The sequence below is a fragment of the Ixodes scapularis genome, unplaced genomic scaffold, assembly GCF_016920785.2.
Source record: "Ixodes scapularis isolate PalLabHiFi unplaced genomic scaffold, ASM1692078v2 PGA_scaffold4__175_contigs__length_147842914, whole genome shotgun sequence".
In the NCBI taxonomy this organism is placed as follows: Eukaryota; Metazoa; Arthropoda; class Arachnida; order Ixodida; family Ixodidae; genus Ixodes; species Ixodes scapularis.
The window spans coordinates 122,120,061-122,142,264 of record NW_024609879.1 but is presented as its reverse complement, the minus strand read 5'-3'; the positions used below and the strand labels follow the sequence as shown (position 1 = coordinate 122,142,264).

The 22,204-nt window shown below is 46.8% G+C and overlaps 2 protein-coding genes across 2 annotated transcripts in view; one reads left to right on the top strand and one right to left on the bottom strand.

Moving 5' to 3' along the window:
- Nucleotides 1-2,307: 2,307 nt before the first annotated feature.
- Nucleotides 2,308-4,744, bottom strand: LOC115310497 (oxygen-dependent coproporphyrinogen-III oxidase). The gene has a single exon (XM_029968889.4). The coding sequence runs from the start codon at nucleotides 4,608-4,610 to the stop codon at nucleotides 3,408-3,410; it is 1,203 nt and encodes a 400-aa protein (XP_029824749.3). The 5' UTR covers nucleotides 4,611-4,744; the 3' UTR covers nucleotides 2,308-3,407.
- Nucleotides 4,745-4,890: 146 nt separating this feature from the next.
- The window catches only part of LOC115320943 (proteasome subunit alpha type-1), a 32,558-nt gene continuing 15,244 nt past the window's right edge, over nucleotides 4,891-22,204 (top strand). The window contains exons 1-5 of the mRNA XM_029981175.3: nucleotides 4,891-4,947; nucleotides 6,627-6,773; nucleotides 14,709-14,812; nucleotides 16,924-17,012; nucleotides 18,690-18,760. Of these exons, the coding sequence (XP_029837035.2) occupies nucleotides 4,945-4,947; nucleotides 6,627-6,773; nucleotides 14,709-14,812; nucleotides 16,924-17,012; nucleotides 18,690-18,760 (414 nt within the window). The 5' untranslated portion in view covers nucleotides 4,891-4,944. The remainder of the gene's footprint in view (nucleotides 4,948-6,626; nucleotides 6,774-14,708; nucleotides 14,813-16,923; nucleotides 17,013-18,689; nucleotides 18,761-22,204) is intronic.

Sequence of the window (22,204 nt, the reverse complement as noted above, 5' to 3'; positions counted from 1 at the left end):
CCCCTGGTTTGTTCGAAAAGTGATTAAAGAGATTTTAAAGCATATATTTTTTATTTAGGAACATGTGCACTTTTTGATCAACTGGAGATCATTTTTACACACACCGAAAAATAAATTTATTACACAAACATTATACAGTAAAAACATTTTCCGCCTACCAAAGCTGTGAACAAAACGTAGGGGTGCAAGCGAGCTGGTGAGGGTTAAACATTTGACTGAAAACTCCGAAACTGGGACGGACAAACACAGTCTCTTTTGAGACTGTGTTTGTCCGTCCCTTCTCGTCCCCGTCTCGGGTTTTTCAGTCAAATGTTTGAATACGAAACATTTTTGTGTGTGTGTGTGTGGGGGGGGGGGGGGGGGGGGGAGGCGGCATGCGACCATTATACAAATGACCGTTATATTACTAACAATTCAAGCATATTTATTTGTTAAAAAAGCAAAAAACTTGCAGTTCGAATTTATTATTTTTAACACCACAAGAATGTATGTCTGTTTTGAAACTACAAGATGTTTCTCAACAACATATGAAAAATAGCACATAAAAGATCAGTTACACCACTTACACGTCAAAAAAGTATGCATTTATTTCTATTTATTCATAAGCTGAAAAAGTTTTAGGCTTAGGCCTAGGGTGCATGGTTCTTGTTGTAAGATTTTCCTGAAAATGTGTCACTCTGCATACTTACAAATATGGTGGGCAGAAGTTTTTAAATAAATTTGTATATCTTTCGTTACACCACTGACATTCAAGTCGGTCACCTCGTTTCTTTTTTTTTTTTTTAATTCGTAAAAATATAAATACTTTAGCAACACTGGATGCCGAGATCATATCAGAAATTGGAGCAAACGTAGGTGTAGAATTTTTAAATCAAACTTATAAAAGTTTACTAAGCTAAAACAAAAGTTCACACCTTTGAAACGTGTGTGGTAGGTAGCAGATGCAAAACAAGTGCTGAAATTACACATAAGAAGCAATCTAAATTTTTTCTAAAATAGTTTAATTATGAAAACTTGCAACTTTTTGTTTTTAGGACACCCTAATGCTATGTTATGCAAACTATATTTTAGGAATGATGGGAGGGAGGCGTTTGAAATTTGACAGTCACATTAATGTTTAATTTTTGGCAAAATGACCAACCATCACAGAAGCTATTCACAAGCTCTGCATCATGAGTGAAAAACGGGGGCTGAGAAAAGTCGCAGTTTTTAATCCTACAGCCCTCCCTGCCCTTTATTGGCAGTGAGCGTTGCTTCAAGCCCTTTGGCTAAGCAAGTATAACCGCACAAGACAGCTTGGCTTGACAGTGACGCGTTCTGATGAGACGAGTCTCTAAACTTAGATTTCGGAAATGCTAAAAAAAAAAAAAAAAAACTTTATTCAAAGTATTTTAGAAAAATTATCTGGAAAGCTGTGGTATCCGAAAAATTCATCTTTACCAAAAGAAATTAGGTCCAACTTATTGTCGTACTATACAAAAAATTATGTCTTGCTTGCTCGTTCCACAAGGATTCTCAGTGAAATCAGCAACGTCTGCGTAACAGCAACAGCATTGCCCGTTGTTAGATAGTTTTTCTTACGGCGATCCAAAGGAAAGTAGTTTCTACACAGTCTCGTACACGTTACTAAAAAAAAGTAATCGATTACAATTACTATTACTCTTGGCTAAAAAGTATTCGATTAGATTACTTGATTACTCGACGGCAAAAGTAATTGGACATTACTTAAAGAAGTAATCGTTACTTTTCCGATTACTTTATTGTGTGAAGACACATCTTTAGCGCTCATAACAATGAACTACTTCCAACCTATATTTCACATTTGCACAAGTATTGAAGAAGAAAAATTGGCTCCCTCTTCGTGGTCGTTGCACTTTCACATGCGGACACGCATAGAATTCGTTTGAAGACATTTAATGATTTGGGCGTTTGCCAGTGTGTGTGTGTGGGGGGGGGGGGGGGGGGGGGAGGGGGGGGGGTGGAGAGCGGAGGGGGTTCTGGATCTTGTTAAGCTTGAGCAAGGGTTGTCGCTCAAAGTTTCCGTCGCTCATTTTATTATTCATATGTGGATGAGCTCGCATGTTATACAAAAGAGCAGATTTGAAACGGATCATTTGTAGTATCCATAAGCGGAAGAGATCGCCCCGACCACTTCTCAACTCGAAACATTGTTTGTCACAAAGACCACACGTAGGGGAAATGGGGAAATATTTCAACTGCCTTTGTTATATTTTGCATCCGCTTTAGGCATTCTTCGGTTCTGGTTCTCCTACGGGCTGCGTGTAGGTACCCTAAACAGGATTTCTTTTTTCTGTGTGTGTGTGCGTGAGGGGGCTAGTTTGAACGAAGGACTCTTAAAGCTACATTCTGCTTCCTCAAACTTTGCTTTGAATGGCCTTTGTCACGCACTGTGGCTTCCATGGGACTTCCCACTCCCAGCTCGAAAAAAAAAAACAAAAAAACTGACATTTCACAGAAACCGTACATAGAAAGAGATTGACCCTGTTTCCTACACATCCGCAAAAATCTTTCTTTTTTTCCGTTGGAAAAAGAAAGCAAATTTTATTTTTGTCATTTTATAAAAAAAGGGGTGTGCCCGGGGGGGAGGGTCCCGTGGACAAATTGTAACGGTTACAAGTAATTTTATTACTTCAAAAAGTCATCAGATTACTCTCGTGATTACTGCCTAATAAAAGTAATCAACTGATTACAAAATTACTCCAAAAAGTAATCGATTACAAGTAATTTGATTACTTGTAATGCGTACGGTACAAGTCTGTTTCAACAGGACCAACTTGTCTTTGGAGGACCTATTTGTTTTCGTAGCAGTCCTCAGGAGAGCTGCTCCAAGTGGGACAAGCTCTAGTTTGTTGCAGGTTAAGAATGGCAGGACAATCCTCTCCCAGAAAGCTCATCATACTTGGGTTTTTTTTTCTCTCCAGCGTTTGCTCTGCTACGGTGAAAAAAGTGGAGGGCTTTGTGAGAGGAGCTCTCCCTGCTATTTTTGACCTGCAACAGACTGTAGCTCCCGCCTGCGGCAACCATCGCGAGCCGCGAGGGCACCCTAGCAGGTGTCGTGAACCACGAAGATGTTCCACTCAAGTGCCACGGTCATGCAGCACGGCAGAACAACCAACTTGCAGGCGAGACTGCGGATGTTGCAGGTTGGTTTTCGTCGGCAGCCTGTGACAGAGTCAAAAACTTTAATTTAGATACACAGAGATAATAATTTCTTTCCTCGACATCCTCGGTGGTTGTTAGGGTATAAACGCTTTGTGCAGTAAATAGGCAAACAGCAAATTTGGATGACTCAAAACCTGCAGTGATGACAACTCTCAATTTGTTTTTCCAACAAATGCCTATGTTTGTTTACTGCTTCTACGTTTGGAACGAAAACCTTTAAGGAATCACACCCATTCTCTTGGAGTTCTGAGGGCTTCATGAAGTGTTGAACTCTTGGGGCTTGTATTTGAATCAAGGACATGATGCCACCTTGCATTTGGTGGCAGGGACGCGAGAACATTATCAGTCTTGTCTCCCGCACTGTTAATTCCAGATTTGACGTTATCATCGCACATGAGGCTAAACTCGACCAAGCGACCCCTCCTCTTCAGCTGCAGGTCTCTGTCGGAATAAGAGTATCCTCTTTCCAGATTCTTGTCCAAAATGGGCAAGTAGCTGGGCAGCACAACACGGACACAGTCGCTGATCAAACGAAACGCGTCCTGCAGCGAAGGACCATCGATCCTATTCATGTATATTCCTCCAAGACCTCTATGCTCTTGCCTATGCTGAATGAAGAAGCGTCTGTCACACTCTTTCTTCAAGGCTGGATAGAGAGTGCTGTCATGGAGGTCACAGGTCTCCTTCAGAGTACGATGGTAATGTCTGATGTCATCCTGGTGCAGAATGTAAGGTACAATGTCAGTGCCACCTTCAAACCAGCCTGACAACACCTTGTTTGAGGCCTTGTCCCTTAACTCCGAGTACTTGTAGTTGAAATATAGTGTGGGAATGTTCGGGTTCCTCGGGTGTATCGCCGAGTCTAGTCTGATGGTCTGAAGCGTAGCACGATGTCCTTGCAGAGTATTTGGTCCGAGCCACGAAGGGACATCTGTGTCATTCAACGAAACCGACGCTGTCACATGAGCTGCCTCAAAGATGTCACCATCTTCTATGACGCAGGATATGACACCGGAACCTTCATTTGAATCTGTGCAGCGCGTCACGTGGAAGGTTTTGTTGCCCTCGAGGCGTTCTAGCTCCCTGACGATATCGCCTTGTGCTGTGAGGACTAATAGCTCCATTTTGCGTCGCATGTCGTCCTGGTTTTTCAGCAGCGTTTCGAGATTCGTGATAGGCTCGGCCACAAACTGAGTGTGATCGGGTGCCAGGGATAACGCGGCACACGCGCTGCGATGCGAACAGTAGGCAAGCACGGCACTGCCTCCAGCACCTAGCGATACAGCAGCAGCAAGCAGCTTTGCTCGCGAAACACTGACAAACAGGAAAGAGGAACGCACGGCCATGTTGCTCGGTCCCGGTCCTATTGCGCTGCTCTTGAAGTGAACCAAAGTTTTGAGATGACGCACAAAAGTTGAACGCCACATTGTTCTTAAGTTTGAGTTGTAATGCGCACCACAACGTAACAAACCGAAGAACTTCTCAGCTATCACCGAACTATTCTAGTACACCATAACCGAACGCCAGAAACCGAAACTTCTAAATCGACCAAAAATATGCATTCACCGCGGTTTTGTAATCAAAAGTTAGTTCACAATAATAAATTTATAAAAAATTGTTTTATTTAATTATTTTATAATATTTCATATCTACTGAATAACTTTTTAATGTTTTAATTATATTTGAACATTTTAGCGAATACAGCGAAGCCGGCTCCGTGTCTGCGGTGCTGCTACTAAAGTTGTTCAAAGCTTGTGCACGATGGTAAGCGTCTACTTTATCGGGATATTTCTATAATTTCACGCTTCCCACGCATGTATTATTTCGCTGAATGTGATGTATACTCATTGGAAAACACCGGAGCCCAAATGTATTCTTTTTATTTGCGAAGCTAACGTTCAAATCGGGCGATCTCCGACCGAGCGTCCATGGACACCGCTGAATGATCGGCATGACAGAAACGCCTTTGGGGCCGTTTCTAAAATTACTTCATGTCACTTCCTCTAACCACGGTGAATCGTAGACAGTTTGTATACGGTCTCCAGCTAACGCGAAGTTCGTGCTGTTTCTGGAACAGGCGGAATTGTTCTGAGATCAGAGGGCTGGCTAACCGTGATTCATCAGTTTTGAAGACTAGAACTCGGCAGATTTCTCACCCAGTGGTCGATATCGCCGCGTTGTGCTCTCTGTCAAATTTTAACTTAAATATAAGTGGCATTACATTGCTTATATAAGTTTTGTAAGTGGTGCCGGCTCCGCAAACGAGTACATTGTCACATGCACTGTTTTAGGAGGAAGTGTTGGTTGCACATTCTCTCAAAGTGGCTTTGGAGTTGATCTGACTCTTCAAAGTCCGAGCAGCTCTGTACAGCTGCTTCAATTTGTTTGCAAAATGGAAAAGTAAAACAAACTCACTGGTCATCAGTGCCTTAGAATCTCGACGTAAAGCTGGTTCTCGGTTCACTGTAAACATTAATCTGATAGTTTTAAGTTTTTTGCAAAGTATCTTGGTCTGTTTTTGTTCTGTTTTGCGAGCGTATTTCTTTATTTTGTGCTTACAGAGTGTGACAAAGTCTTCACTAAGACTACATGCGATCTGGAGTATTTCTTTCACAGCTGAAGTGCCGCTTTCAGAACAAATTGTGGAGGAATGTGTCTGTGCGAGAAACCTACTTATAGTTGTACTCTGAGAGATACAAACTTGGAAACAACGCAACTAGCCCAACTTCACGCCTTGTTCCGAGAGATAGCCCACCTAAAATTGATAGGAAATCGAATGAAAATAAGGGGTAAGCTAACTTTCGGTATGCCTTGAAAAAGATTGATGTTTCGGTGTTTCAGAATAAATAGCAAATCATGCCAAAGATAATGGTGGGCCATCTTTCGGGACTGGGACATCTCTCTAGAAATTACGGTAGGTTGCGTGGAAAAAATTTGGTGTTCTTCATAACTACACTCTACAAGTAAAGTTGACAAAATTCCCCTCGTTGTGTTTGTGGTCACTGTCTCACAGTTGCTACGTTCTACTTACCTACACCTCCTGCACGAGTTGTGCTTGGTGCCGCACTGCCTTACTTGATATATCTAAGTGCCGTTCCCAGTCTCAGGGTTTCAACATCATGATTACTGCCCTGCATTTTTCTGCACCGCACACCTTTTCTACATCGGTGCAGTCTAGTGCAGGTAAATGAAACAAGCTCAATGTGTGCTTCCGTAAAACATCTACCTAGTTTGCGTCGCGAAATTTGCATGTTCGCCATCAATCTTTGCGAGTAAAATTTGCCAGATTTCCCACATTGTGTTTGTACCATCTCTGTCGCAGTGTGTACTTCCCCATACTTCCATTGCAGCTGTAATTCTGACTTGCAGTGTGTGTGTATGTGAGAAGACATAACCATCTGCAGATGCTGTAGGTGCGCTTTGCCTCTCCCGTTTCCCCGCAGTACAGAAACCAATACGACAATGACGTCACCGTGTGGAGTCCCCAGGGGCGCCTGCACCAGGTGGAGTACGCCATGGAGGCCGTGAAGCAGGGCTCCGCCACCATCGGACTCAAGAGCGAACGCCACGCCGTGCTTCTCGCACTGAAGGTAACCTGGCTTCTGCTCGGTCCCGCCGTAAGGGTAAAGGAGAAACGGGCATTCTCCCAGTGTCGCGTTCCACCAGCCGCGGCGTCGCAAAGAGAAATGGAGCCTCCCTACATTTTTAGGGTGCGTCTCCGACCGGCGCACCTACCGCGTCCTTGAAGCAGCCTCTCGATTTCCGGCCGACGGCGGCGTAAATGTGCGACACTGTTGCCTGCCGGGGTCCTGGAGGCGGCGCAGCAGCTGATGACCGTTTAAACGTGCGTCGCTCTGCAGCCAGGCAATCGACAGAAACCGAAGCAGACGCAACGCGGGACGTCCCGACAACGGCGACCCTGGCGTCTGCTTTCTTTTTTTATAGCATTCCTACGATCGACTATTGGGATCGTAACGTTCTACAGCGGGACATGCCGGCTCCTGCGGCGTTGTTTGTCGCCGCTTTGGGACCGCTTTCGACGCGCGGGCAGGACGAGATGGGAAACCGCCGGTCGAAGACGGGTTTTGGGCACCGTAGCCTCCTTACCAGGTGGCTTGAGCTGCCACGTGTTCCACTCTCCCGGAGATTGTTGTCTAAATAGACGTCATTCCCACTTTCGCTCGCTGGGACATGTGCACCGTGGGTATGTGAAGTGAGGTACAATCTACCATGCTTGTTGTTGCCACATCTAATGGGCCTGCTAAACTCAGACTTTTGGTCAGTGGCAAGGCCGCCTTTTATTTAATTTTTAATCTCAAGGCCCGAAGGCGTCACTGAGAGGATTAGGTTGGTTACTCAAGAATGCAAGGCCAATGAAGCCAAAATACATTAATATCAATGAACTAGCCAAGAAGTATCACAAGAATAAATAATGCAGAAACAAAACAAAGAAGATTACAACCATTGCTAAAGAACATTTTCTAAATAAATTGTAATTGCAGTTGGAAAATAAGCACCGTCAGTTATTGAGACTTTTGATGTGGGAAGGCAATTCCAATCAATGGATGTCAAAGGAAGAGAAGAACCATAGAAAATTAAGGGCTACAATGGGGCGATGCCTACTTTTAGTTAATGGTCTGTGAATGTGGCTATGTAAAATGGTTCTAAAAATAACGCTCACCAAAGCACCAAGTTTTGCATTTGGTTCCGTTTGCACTACGACCGCGAGGTATGTGGTTCTCGGCCCTGCATATGCTCCAAGGGCTCGTAGCGTGTGCTACCAGTCCGCTTTAGGACAAAATATAGTCTGGAGGGGAGAGAACCACTTCGAATGCATTCTTCCGGGAAACGGGGAACTTTAAAAATGGGGGGGGGGGAGGGGGAGGAGGGAGGGAGGGGAGGAGAGGAGGAGGACTGGAGGGAACGGGGTATTTAAGAAATCAGGGAAACGGGGGACTTAACCGACAAATGCAGTCCAAGCCATGCAATGGATTGGATTAGATTGAAGGTGCGACACTAGGCTAAATCCAGTTCGAGCAACTAGATTTAGTACCAAATGAGAAATCCATAAACCCCATTCCAATCCAAGCCTTAAAGGGATACTACAACGAAATTTCGCCGCTGATTTTTTGGTCTTTATGTGTTCAAAGGAGCAGCACGACATCAAACATACCAATATCTTGTTAAAAAAGTCACGAAAAAGAATTTTGAAACGAATTAAACGATTAGCAAAGGGCACCTGGTGGATGTCGCTAACGCCTCGCTTGCAATGCCCGTCTAGGAACCTTGACAGCTAGTGCCGGAGGTTGTCTCGCCTCCGGCCACGACGAGAAAAGAGGGGCAGGAAGAACTCCTCTCTTCCCGAGAATGCCTTTTGTCTGTCGCAGAAGTCGCTGTTGTCCCCCTACAAGATTAGAGAAGATTAACCCGTCGCTCAAAATTTGTACAAAAGCAGCCGCTTCGGTGGCTGGAACGACTAGGCCATCCTCTCGACGTCAGCCTCGCCGTAGCCTTGCTCGTCCTGAGACGACCTACGTCACGAATGCGTTGGATGTCACATGGTCTCCGCTGGGCCTTCTCCAAGCGCTTGCCAGTGTGGGCCGTTTATAACGAAAAATACAGCCACCAGGCTCAAAATACAAACGTGCGATTGTCATTTACGGATATTGTGGATCATATTCAACCTATTTTTGAACACGACGGGAATATTTCAAATTTCGTTGAAGTATCCCTTTAAGCCGAAAGTATCCGAAAGTGTGCATCTGGCGGCCATGCTGTCATGCAGTTATTGACATGTGTGGTTGGACGTCGTGTTTTCATTGTGTTTCCGGAAGTGACCTCTTCACAGACGATGTCGGCGGCAAAAAAGTGCTTGTTTAATCCGGACCGGACAAACCCGAGCATTTCGGAATATGCAAGTTGAATTAAGCCCATGCAAAATGATCCTCACAATGCTCAGTGCTAAATCTGCCACAAAACATTCTCTTCGAGCAACATGGGAAGCACGGCAGTTTCCAGTCACACATAGTCAAGCTGTTCCTAGTCTGGACATCTGTCATTTTTTACGGCAGCAACGAATGTTTCGGTTGAATGTAGCAGAGACTGCACATGTGCCCTTGAGGAGCCTGCAGCCAGCACAACAAGTATGAAGACGTCAATGAGAGGCTTTCTACTGAAGAGCGCTGTGACAAAGGCTGAGATAATTTGGTGCTTAAACTCGGTATCGATTCATGGATCCCTTCGTTCCACAGCAGCATCGGCCTCACTCTCCCCTCTCATGTTTCCCGCGTATGAAGTCGCTGCAAAATTTCCGTTAGGGATGGACAAGGTAGGATATACCATCTGCCATGGTATTGCGCCCTACTTTCAAGTAAGCTGCTATCAAGCCTTGCCAGTGTGCTCAACAAAGTGACTCGGAAGCAACAGATGGATGTGCTTGTCCGATCTTGGGGCGACACTACCGACGGCCCTGGGGAGATGCAGTACCTCACTTGCATGCTTCCTGGGCCACACCTGTGCTGAGGACTTGGCATCAGCATTCAGAGAGGCCACAGAACCGATCAAGCAAGCAAAGATACTACAAGTTTCCATGGACAGTCCAAATGTAAACTTGGAGTGTCTAAGGTCGCTGAAGGAAGAACTGAAGGAATCGAACGAGAGCCACAATATTCTGGACATTGGTAGTTGTGGGCTACATGTAATGAACGAGGCATACAAGGCAGGCCATGCTGCAACTGGTTGGGATGTAGTAGCATTTCTTCGCAGCAGCCACAACCTCTTCAAATATGTGCCTGCTCGTGCCAATTATGCGAACTTCACTGGGAGCTCACTATTTCCTCTCAAGTTCTGTGCAGTAAGGTTGCTCAAAAATGGCAAGGGCACCACCAGGGCATTACAAGTTCTTCCTAACTTGGAAAAGTTGGTAGAGTGCTCAGCAAAGGCAAACAAGCGGCTGACAAGCTCCAGCTACAGCACCGTTGTGAACGCAGTTGGAGATCAGCTGTTGCCGGCAAAACTAGCTTTCATGCTGTCGATTGCTGAAGAACTGAAGCCATTTTGGCAGAATTTCAGACCTACAAGCCAATGGTTTCTTTTCTTTCGACGGCACTGTAAAACGTCCTAAGGTCGCTGCTTGCAAGAATTCTCAAGAAGGCAATCCTGAATGCTGCAGGCACGCCCCTTAAGCTACTGAGGGTTCACCTGGAAAACCCGAGAACTGTATAGCTGTAGCCGCCTTTGACGTTGGGTTTGCGGCAAAGAACGAGCCCCGCAAGGCGCCCAAGCTACCACAGCTTACCGTACAATTCCGAGCAAATGCCCACCTTTTTGCCATAGATAATGGGAGTGAAAAGCAGGGTGGGCAATCTTTCGATCAATGTTGGAAAAAACCATGAAAACATGAGCAAAACACCTCCAAAAGGCTGGGCTTCGTTTATTTGCCTAGTCACTGTCAGGAAAACCATCAAAAGACTCATTGCTCGCACTATCGAAGATGAGCTCGAGCACCTCGTCAGCGAGGCTGTCGCTTTCCTTCGAGGCTCCATCGTCGACGGACGCCAGGTGGTTGTTGAGTTCACCGTCTTCAGACTTGTTCAGACTCGTGCTAATGCCGCACCGCTTGAACGAACACCTCACGGTATCCTCCAAGATCGAAGCCCACGCCTCAGAGACAAAGCAGAGGACATCCTGTCGAGATGGCTTACGTAAGTTGCACTTGGGGTTCACCACCCCTTCCCGAAGGAACGAAGAGCACCCTTGAATGGCTTTATCCAACATACATCAACGGGCTGCATAATGGATGTACAGCCACCCAGTATCAAGACGACGTCCGTGTCCTTAGCTTCAAGCGCCTCCTGGGCCACCTCTATTTTATGGATGGGCGCCTGGTCAAGGACGAGCAAGCGCCTCACGTCGTCCTCGTTGGGTCCCCAGACCTGCCGTACCCATTCCAGAAACACTGGCGTGGTCATCCACCCATTCTTGGATGACGTCACTCGCACGTTTGCTAGGAGAGAACTGTAAAATAAATGATTTGTAAATGAACTCTGCTGCAAATGTGTTGCGTTTTCCCAAAACGGCCATGCAAGCAAGGGTAGGGAAATGCTCTTGAAACTTTTTGTTTTTTCTGGAGGCTTGTGCCACCTAGCGATTGTCAAACAAATTTCTGATCGTCACGGAACCGGGATTTTGGAACAGTCTGCATGCAGCTAAAAAAATAAATGCAAACATTTGAAATTCGTTCTAAGAGCAGCGACCACCATGAGACAAAACTAAACTGGATTTGGCTGTGTGGGGCGCAACAGTCAAATCTTTTCGAAGATTTCTTGCTCGGCATTAACCTCGTAAATGTGATTTTCGCTACTACATTCCGGCTCTGCTACATTCAGTGTACATGATTGTAAGTCTCTAACCATGCAATAATTAGTAGATGCAAAAACAGCACTTTTGATGGGATCCGGCCGGTTGGTTCTTTAAGGATGACCAGCAACAGGCAGCTTTATTCCTGCCGCCGTTGCACACAGGGACACCGTCATTCCTCGCCGTGCACAGCCAGTGTTCGCAATCCGAATGCTCGGCTCACTGGCAGCGTCGTTGGTCCTTGAAGCTGGTCCGAACCATTGTCTGATCCATGTTTGCTATACAGCAGACAGAATAATCGTGCTCAGGCGAAGCATTCCAACAGCTCTTCGGAACACCGTGATCGCTTCAGCGTAGTCAGCGGGGAGATTCTGGCTTTTGTTTGTTTCAACCCGCATGGATACCTTGAAGCGGTTCTTCCACCGAGCGATGTAGTGGCTTGACACTTTAAAGTTGCCGAGTATCATTTTTGCAGCTAGCTGTCGCGCGTGCTCTTGCAAAAGGTGGTTGCTGACGGCTCGACCGGCTGATCGTTCAGTCTTGAAGTTCATCAGTGCGTTGTCGGCCTCTTTGCTAAAAACGGGTTGTCCATTGCTCATTTCTTTTTTCAACTTATTCTTCCCGTGGCACTGTTGCAAGAGCAATCGGTACTTGGTATCCCACTCTCACACACGCTTCCTGTCTACTTCGAAATGGTGTGCCGTCCCGCTTAAGTTGCTACCATTCTTGCGATGCCACTGGATGACTTCAGCGTTCTTCTCGATCGTGTAGCTGCACCTCATCTTGAGCACAGACGTGGAATAAGTCTACGGTTTCTTGGCACTAGTCTGAATGGGGTAGCCAGCTCAGTCTGACTGATATTTGCCGGGTATCGGATTGTGTGACCTTGGGTTACGCCCCCGCCTCGGTTGTTTCTCGCTGGTTCCTTATCTCCCCGTTATCACCTTGAAGGTCGAACTATATTCGGGGGAATGCGATGTGTCGGAATACAGTTCCAACGGATAGTTGAAAAAAGGGGGGGGGGGGGGGCGATCCTTCAAACGTGGGTGTTCGCTCGAAATTTCACGGTATCTTGCCCCAATTCAAGACATACTGCATTTGCTTCGTTTATGTGTACTGCGCAAAGGTGATAGAGAGGTCACCGTTGAAGCATAAACTAACTAGGGGTGCCAGCTACTTGGATACGGCATTTGCATTGTCTCCGGAGGCCGGCCACAAATGACTGACCCTCGCACGTGAAGTGCTTTGAGGAGACCAGTGGCTTACTGGTCTACAAGCAGAATGGGCTCATCGTTCCTATGTACAGATCTGTTCACTGCGCCAGGGAAAACTGAAAGATATTGACAGAAAAGAACAGAGGCTGGACGTTCTGTGGCTAGATCCCTGCTCACATGATCGCAAAGAGCTGCTGTCTTTCATCATCCTATGCTTGTCTCATGGCAATGCTGCCGTAGATAGAGGCTTCTCAGTCAACAAAGAGTGCATTCTTTAAAACCTGAAAAAAGAATCGCTCATAGCACAGCGAGTGGTGCATGACACTGTGTTAGCAGCAGGCAGCATGGACAAGGTTGAAATTACTAACAAGATGGTGCAGATGGTTCACAATTCCTACAGCGTCTTTCAAGAGAAATTACGGAAAAAGAAGGAGAAAAGTCGGGGGGGGGGGGGGGGGGGGGGAATCAGATGTTCAGAAAAACAAGAAAAGAGTGGCTGCTATTGTGAAAGAACTAAAAGAAAAGAAGCGAAGGCTGCTCAGTGAATCACTAATGGAGGCCAGTCTGCTGCAAGAAAGAATCGACCCCTTTGAGAAGTAAGAGATGTGTGCTTGGACAACTCTTGTGCAATGGCTGACACTCTTAAGCAGCAAGGGCAGATTGTGTTTGTATAACCTTGTACAATATTAGACAATCTCGTCAGATACCCTAATTTGTGCTGATTGTTAATTGTGCTCTAAAAATAAAAAATGCCTTGTGTTTGTAATGGTCTTATATTTAACTGCCTCTACAGTGGTCAGGGAATTGTCAGGGAACCTGGAACTGTTAGGAAAATCCTGGAGAAGTCAGGGTATTTCACCAGGCAACCTTTGCTGCATGTTTCAAGAGTAGAACGGTGATATTTCAGTAGCCATTAGCCAAACTATGGGACCAAAGAATGTGTGCATGTGTATGTGAGTGTGTGCACATAGGGAAGTTGGGTGGGGGGGGAGGAAGGCGGCTTGAAGCTTCTTCGGGGATATGCTGGGATCATGCCATAACACCCGACTCCTCAAGGTGCCCCCATTTGATTTCTTTCTTAGAGGATGAAGTGCAAAGGATGTGACGAGAATGCACCAATCGAGAAGGACATTTTTAGGGTGGTCCTTCTGAGAAGGTCCAGATGAGATGGTCTAAACAAGAACAGGCTCAAATCAGAACCACCCACAAATCTCGTGCATCGCCTAAGGAAGGCAGACACAAAGACTGCTGCGTCAGCATTTTTCTCAGCTTCCAGTCTCGGCCGAACACTGACAGAACACTTGTGTTCCATCTGCGTCCTTCGTTAGCCTTTGGGCGACGCGGAAAATTAAGCACTATGGCTTTCTTGCCTAGGGGTGTTGGTGCAGGCCATTTGTTGTGGTGGACTGCTGCAGCAAGGCGACGCACCCCCTGTTCGATGCAGTTCGTAGACACGCTACATTCTGCGCGTAGTGTGCATGCGGACTGACTGCCGCTGTGCTGCGTTTGATTGGGGGGATCTCTTTTCTACGCCATGTCTCACTTCTCTCGTGTGCCCTGTTGTCGCTTCGCGATAGTTGCGTAAACTTCTGTTATCTGCATTTGCTGCTATGAGGTTCTGTTTTTTGTAGTCTTCTTGCTTAAGTAATCTACGCTTCTTTTGAGTCTAGATATGCCCTGAAGCTACGAACTCTTAATGCTGCTTTGCAAATCAAATTGACAATTTTGTTTTTTTGTGTGCATGAAATTAAGCTTGTTTTGGGTTGCCACCTGATTTTAGTTTCATTGTCGGATATTTAGAGGGAGATTAATCACAACGTTGGCCTCCCCACTACAACCTAGAAACTGAGTCAGTTCCACTACTAAGTAAAAGCATAACAACTCTAAAACAAGCCTATTGCAGTTGACGTGCTAAGGGGCTTCATAATACTTGCGCTCTGTCTTGTTTTCTAGAGGGCATCGTCTGAACTGTCGGCTCACCAGAAAAAAATCATTCCGATTGACAACCACTGTGGAGTTTCCATCGCCGGGCTCACTGCCGACGCCCGTCTGCTCAGGTAAGGGGGCCGTCACCTTCCAGTCTGTGAAGGCTGAAGCCTAAATTTAAGGTTAACTTCTCTCTCAGCATTGTTGTGTCTCTTGGGTGTCTTCGGTGGTGGTTTGGGGAATAACCGTATTGCGAGAGTCAGTCGTGGATTAGAGTACAGTCAAATGTCGTCATTTCAAACTTGAGGGGGACCGAAAATTCGTTTGAATAAAGCAAAGTTTGAACTACCGGGAGTTTCCTCCCATAGAGACGTATAGGATGGGATTTGCATGTTAGTTTGAATTATCCGCAAGTTTGAATTAGGAGAATTTGAATTAACAAGATTTGACTGTATCGGGCAGCGTGGAACTGTGGTGCCCGCTTACCGCATGCACCATTGTGATTTGTCTATTTCTACCCAACAACGTCATAATGATGTCACGCTCTTTGCCTGCTGCAATCCCTGACACCTGCTCTGCTGTAGCCCTCCGGCTTGGCAGTCCACAAAAAAATTATGGACACCGCAACGACAGTAACACTTCTGTTTGCTCATATTTTTTGCCGGAACTTCTGAGACCGCTTGCTGAGGCCACGGCATCTGACAGCTTGAGGCGCCAGCTTCGTGATGTCATACGCAGCCACTTTAGGGACCGCTTTTGATGCGAAGTTTGGACGGGATGCTAGACACGCTAGTCAAAGACGCACTTTGGACACTAGAGCGGTACCGGAAGAAACGTAGCCAGTACAGGGTGTCACGTTTAATTTGTCCCCGCGGTACAAGTCGGCCGCCTTACCTCACGCTCGGCAGTCGATCGTACCAGCCAGATTTTTTGTCTGTCGCAGGCTGCATTCTTCTGTTTCGTTTTCCCAAATTACCGCTTTCCAGATTACGACTGAAAAACGGAATCAAATTTCTCGAGGGTATGCGCTGCAGTGGACGCCGCAGCTATGGTGCTTGGAGCGCTTCTCCGTCTGCTGCGTTTAGCGTCATATTCCGCCCATGCATCGAAAGTGGTCCCGAAGCGGCAAAAGATAACGTTGCAGAAGCCGGAGTGTCATGCTGTCGGATGTCGCGATCTTGGCGGTCGGTTGTAGAAGTTATGGCAAAAAGGCAAAAAGCAGTCGTCACGGCGTCCTGACTCCCAGTTGCCGAAGCTTTCCTTGGACGCGGTGAACATGCCAGTTGGAGACGCATTCCAGGATAAAGAAATCTGGAATGTTGTGTGCCCGTGAACGACAAAGCCCTAGTCTTGGGAAACAGCGGGGAAGCAGACGAGATGCACACTTTCAGCGCCGTTTGTCGTGGTTGCGGTTCAGTCGGCCTTTGCCATACTTTGCCACACCGCCTGCATCGTTTCCGCTTTCTGTCGGAAAGAGAACATTTGGTCCGGCTTTTCTCGTACGAAGCCCTTTAGCTCTGCTAAAGCTTTATCATTTATTGAATGCAGGGGTGTGTCCCATAAGATAACATCTCAATGATTCGGGCTGCCTCTTCCCAGAAGAGACGTCTCGCAAATTGGTGATAAGGCACGCGATGAACAAGGACAGAGATGGCCAGTAGGCAACGCAGGCACTGAACTTCAATTAGTAGACGCTTATTGAAACTGCGTCCGGCGAAGAAAACAATTTCATCGCTTCGACACGTGCTTCAATCTCTTTTTTTTACGTGGAAACAAAAATTGGCTCGAGCATTTATCCTTCCCCTCCCTTCTTATCTCGTACAGTTCATATACTACATAAAAAAGAGATTGCCTTTTTGAGCACTTGTTCGTACGATTCTGGCGTGGTTGTTTTCCTTGTTGGATGTAGTTTCAACATATGTTTAGTTGAAGTTTGGCACTCGTTTTGTCTACTGCCCATCTCTGTCCTCGTTTATTGCACATCGCATCACCAGTCTGTAAGAATTGACCAAGTTGCCTGCCTCGCCACTTTAAAACTAGTTTTGCCTCGTCCTCATTCAAATGATGCAAGATTTCGACATGACGTCAGCATTACGAAAAAGGTTGGATAGAAAATGCTTAGCTCACAAACCCTTTCGTGGGAAATAGTTTAGAGTTTTTTTTTAATGTGCGTTTAGTGTAAAGAAGGCTCCCAGTCATTTGACCGAACTCAAAATCAAGTGCTGCCTTTTTTCGTCCGCAGCAAGTTCATGAGGACGGAGTGCCTGAACAACCGCTACGCCCACGACACCCCGCTGCCCATCAGCCGATTGGTGACTCTTCTCGGCAACAGTATCCTTTGGGCGGGTATTTTCACCCACTCGGGGTCACTGCAGCAGCCTCTGAAGCAGCTGTGCTGGAATAACTTTATGCTTAGGGGACAACTTTCTGCAGCGTTCCCGACGAGGAGAGGAGAGTGCATGCACAGCCTTACTAAGCGGTGCTCAAAGTGGGCAAGGGCACGTGTTCCCTTATGTATGTCTGTACCGCCACAGAAAGTTGTCCCTCACTAACTGCTGAACGTTACCAGTGAATCTGTTGACTGGCCCGGGTGAGAAAGAGTCGTAGGACTCTATGCGGAGTGCAAGTTTATTTGTTTCTTTTGTGCAGGGGTTGCAGTGACGTCAGAATGCCGAGCTCTGATGGCTCCGATTGGGAGGATAGTGGGTAGACCTCGAGGCAGCTGGCATTGAGGTCTACCCACTATCCCTCCGTCAAAGCCAGTCGGAGATTGGCGTTCCGATGTCACTGGAATCCCTTGCAAGAAGCAAACAAACTTGCGTTCTGCACTGGTTCGGCGCAGGCCGCAGGTGGCAAATTGTGACTTGTCGGCTGGAAAGACATTCGCTCATTCTTTTTTGCCGACAAGGTTTTTTTCGCCGAAATAAACACCTCGGGTACCCTCAGTGGCATTTCTTGGTTCGACAAATCAGGCCTGGGTGGACTTCGGCTCCCATGGAAGTTTCGTGTCTTCCGTTTTATCTTTGTGACCGAGGTAATGCCGTGTTCCTATACTCTACCACCACCTCTAGCGTCACATTTGCACGGAGTTCGAGCTTTCTGGAACGCACGGTTAATTTCTGCAGGCTGAAAAAGAGGGTTTCGTCGTCTGTGTCGGACCATTTGTATTTAAGCAGCGTGTTCAGGAGACCGATAAGCCACGCACCCTACCCTTTTACGTCGTAGAACCAACCCTATATGAGTCGGGTTTCCTGGCGTTTGCAGCGAGAGGTGTGTGTTTACAACCTCTACAAGTTAATGCGTTTGCTATAGGACGTAGTGAAAGTCATTTCCTGTTTGAGTCGGATGAACCTTCTTGGGCCCATGGTGTCGAGCCAGAGGAGTGCGGTGGAGACTGCCTGGTCGTCACAGTGTTAAGCGTTCATTTACATTATTCTACATAAAGCTTCCTAAACAACAGTGTGCATAGTGGATAGCTTATGTACAAAGTAGGGGACTCTTTTTTGAATCGGTATGTGGTCAAGATTACAACCCAGATCGGTCCCCGTGTACAGGCTCTTGAAGGCTTCGACTTCAATAGAAAAGCCAGCCAAATATTTTCAAAATTCGTCGAAGCCATGTTATGTTTGCCGTTTGTTTGTCACTCGGGGGTCGACACGGCCATTCTATAATTTACCTATGGACTCGATGTGACAGCTCCGTAGCTAAAACGGTGGCGCTGGTCGTTTTACCGGCGCAACACCGCACCGAAGCTGCCGAGTTCTAACCCGATGCACCAGGCAGCGAGGCTCCATGCAAGGAACGGAAAACGGCATGGGGGTGCAGGTTAGTTCTCCACCAAACTTACCGTTGGCAGGGTGCACACGGGGTCCCTCGCCAAACTTGCAAAACAAAGCGGCTGGAGTAGCAACGTATGCCGTTACGTTGCTGTTCACACAAGCAACCTGCTAGTTTGCCCACGACCTTTACAGACAACGTAGTGCATGGCCTTGACTCGAGGCCCCACAGAAATGCAGGTCTGCACGCAGAGGTACGACCGAAGGCCATACGGCGTGGGTCTTCTGGTGGCCGGATACGATGTGAGTCTGCTTCCCCTCTTTCTTTCTTTGACCAAAAGTTGCCTCGCAAGAAAATCTAGGTACCTAGAGCTTTGAACTATGCACAATTCATTTACGTATCTGGATACAGTTTCGAATGACAACCTTTTACCGTCTTACACGGGCATGTCTAGAAGCCCGAGGCCGTTGAACGATGTCTCGTACATGGCTAAATAGACGTGCGAAAAGACGCTGTCGTATACAGAAAGAATCTCACATATTGTCGACGGATGCACCGCTTCTTGTCACAAAGGAGAAGAGGGGCCTTCCTTTATAATCAGGTGTTTGTTTGCACCGAAGCTGACATTTTGTATTTTCTGTAAAACCCTGCTGTTTTATGCCATTTTTCGTGTAAACTTGCGCATAGTTGAAGTTTCAAAACTTGCTTAAAACAGACCAGTTTGCCAGTTCCCTTATAATCACCTGTTACATGGGCCTGCAGGAAATTCCCTTTACAGCTTTTTCTACCAGCTTCCGCCACTTTTACGTTTTGTTTAGGCTTGCAGGAAGGTATGGACTTGCGAGAATTCCTTTCTCGGAAACATTTCACGGATTCCATTTGAGGTGCTGTAATCAAGTAGCCTGCTTGAGTGCGAGTAATAGAAGTGATCTGGTGATTGCGGCACCATTTGCGCGGTCCTGCGCCACTGTGCTTACCCTTCTACATTTTGCTACATTTAGCCAAAATGTGAAGAATCTGGGCCAACATTGGTGCCAGAACTTGATTTCACTTTATGAATACTGAACATATGGTAACTGAGGACCCCCCCCAACCCCTAGACGTCCGGATCGTTGTGGTAGTCTTGTGCAAATTTTCAGAGCTTTCGATTATCGCCACAGGTAATGTACTATTCGATTTTTGTTGAGTGCACTTCTCACTGCTCTCTTGTTTACTCCAGTGAAACAATTGTGAAGTAAGCGTCATGATTTTGCTTACCTTGCTTCGCCGCAGTGCGCTTGCGTGCTAAGAGGAAAGCAATCCCCCAAAACGAGATGTGTTAAACACGCAATCACAAAATGTATTAAAAAAAAAAAAGTGGAGAGAACTTGGTGGGTGCTAATGTAACAACTCTACTTTTCAGTAAAAACTTTTTAATAAAACTAGCTAGTATTTATAATAGACAATGATGTTTCTGCAGTATCTTTTTCAAATTCTATAGTTAGCAATTGGCCCATATAAGTACCTTGTTAGCAAGGGTAATTGCAAGGAACTTTATATGAACTGCTCTATAGGTAAATTTTTAATTTGAACTATCTTGGTTAGTTACAATCTCTATATAGGTGTTTGGGTTCGAGGTACAGTCAATGGAATGAATTTGAACTAAATTAGATGAAGCAGTGGAAAAAGATTTGGGAGTAAGCTTAATCAGTTTGGCTGGATTGCTTTTAAGCAGTATATTTATCATTTGCATGCCGATTTTTGTTGTCATGGAGTTCTATACTCGGTTTCATACATAGCGTGTAACGCTGGGAAAGGTACTGAAGTAGTGTGCATGAAAAAACAGAAAAGAATGTGTTACTCCGCGCGTTTCGTGGACGAGCGGTACAAGGCGCTACTCTGGCGATACCGACGTCTCGGTGGTGGTGATCCGAATCCGCTTAAGGCGGAAAGCTTTCTTTCTCTCTTTTTTTTTTTTAGACATATTTCTTGTGCAAGATTGTGCGCATTGTGGAAGTGCATATTTTAATTCCTCTTGTTGCTTTTTATTTATAAGGGTTAGACTAGGGGCTGGTGTTCCGCTTGAACTGCGCGCCGGCCTCGACAAAACGGAAGAATGGTCGAGATCCAGGGCGTCTCTACTTTTAAAGCCGTTTATTTAAATGGTAGCTTGAAAATCGGAGAGTACCTTGAGAGTGCAGTGGACGGTCCTTTATATAACGAATAGTGTGATTAGGGGACCGCACTGCCATTAGTCAGACGGCGTGGCTTTCCCTCGCGTGATGTGACTTCACGGAAGTCTCCTTCAGAGTCGGAATACTCGCCGATGTACGGATGCATCCAGACGGCAGTATCCCGCTGCTCTGGTGCCAGCGCCACCATGAGCCGAGAGTGAGAGGGACTCGCAATAGACGCGTACACAACACACGGCACTCGAGGTCAGGATCGAGTGTTGTTTCCTTTTCAAGGAAAGCAGGAGCCTCGGAATACAGCCATGGGCATGTGCGTCGTCCCCTTGGCCGACCAAGGTTAAGGTGCCTCAGGTAGACGGAGCCGACCAAGGTTACGGTCCCGCAGGCAGAAGAAATCAGACGCGTCAGAATGCAGCCACTGGCATCGTCCGCCTAGCCGACCAAGGTTAAGGTCCCACAAGCAGACGAAGCCGTAGACACGATTCATCAGCGGCAGGGTTCCTTCTTGAGGCTTGTTTCACTTCGAAGCCATAACAGAAGGCAGTTCACAACATGGTCCGTGTGCTCGAAACTTTCACATTGCGAAGTCTTCGCTTTGGGGACGCCACCTTGCCAGATAGACACTGCGCTTTGTACTTCGCGACAGTACGGGCCCACAGTCTGGTGTCGTTACTAGCCGTTTCCAGGACTTCACGGACCGACGTCTCTGGGAAACGCGTTCTTGAACTCGCGTACACATTGGCGGTCGCCTGCTTGCACTCTTTCGAGATCTTCGCACAACGAATCTTCGGAAATATCCGAGCAGGAGAGGAAAGCTTCCTGCGTAAAACGCCATCTTCTCAAAACCGGCGGGGCAGGGGAGTCTGGGGCAGCCACACAACCCCAAAACCCGAAGCGGCTGCAGCGCGGACGAAAATGGAAAACAATTTACAGTAGTTTACATTATCTTTTCCTTTTAGAGCGCAGCTCTTAGGCACCCGTTACCGGCTTGAGCGGCGTCGCCGTCGCCGTCAATGTAACCGCGCGGTGCATTATGGGTAGATTTTTACGAAGGGACCCGAGGACTCCCGAAGGAACCCGAGGTTCTTCGGGAGGACCTCGGGTTCCTTCGGGAGGACCTCGGATTTCTTTGGTAGGACGTTAAAAGGACCTCGGGTTCCTGCGGGAGTTGCATGCAACAAGTTGCACGCAACCTGTTGCATGCAACTGGCATATAACGAGTTGAATGCAACCTGCTGCATGCAATCCAGGTTGCAAGCAACCTGATAACGTCATTCGCATCGTCATCGTCATCAGTGACGTCACTGATGACGTCATTGGCATCCGCATCGTCGTCGTCATCATCACTGACGACGTCATTGGCATCATCATCGTCATCATCACAGATGACGTCATCAGTGACGTCACTGATGACATCATCAAATCGTCATCGTCAAGGTCAGGTGACCCCCCCCCCCCCCCCCCCTGAGGTCAGGTGAACCCCCGAGGTCAGGTGACCGCCTGAGGTCACGTGACCCCTCAGGTCACGTGACCCTACTGAGGTCACGTGACCCCCTGGAGTCATGTGAACCCCTT

Coding starts and splice junctions, on each gene's coding strand:
- LOC115310497 (XM_029968889.4), bottom strand. CDS start 4,610: ATGTGGCGTTCAACTTTTGTGCGTCATCTCAAAACTTTGGTTCACTTC.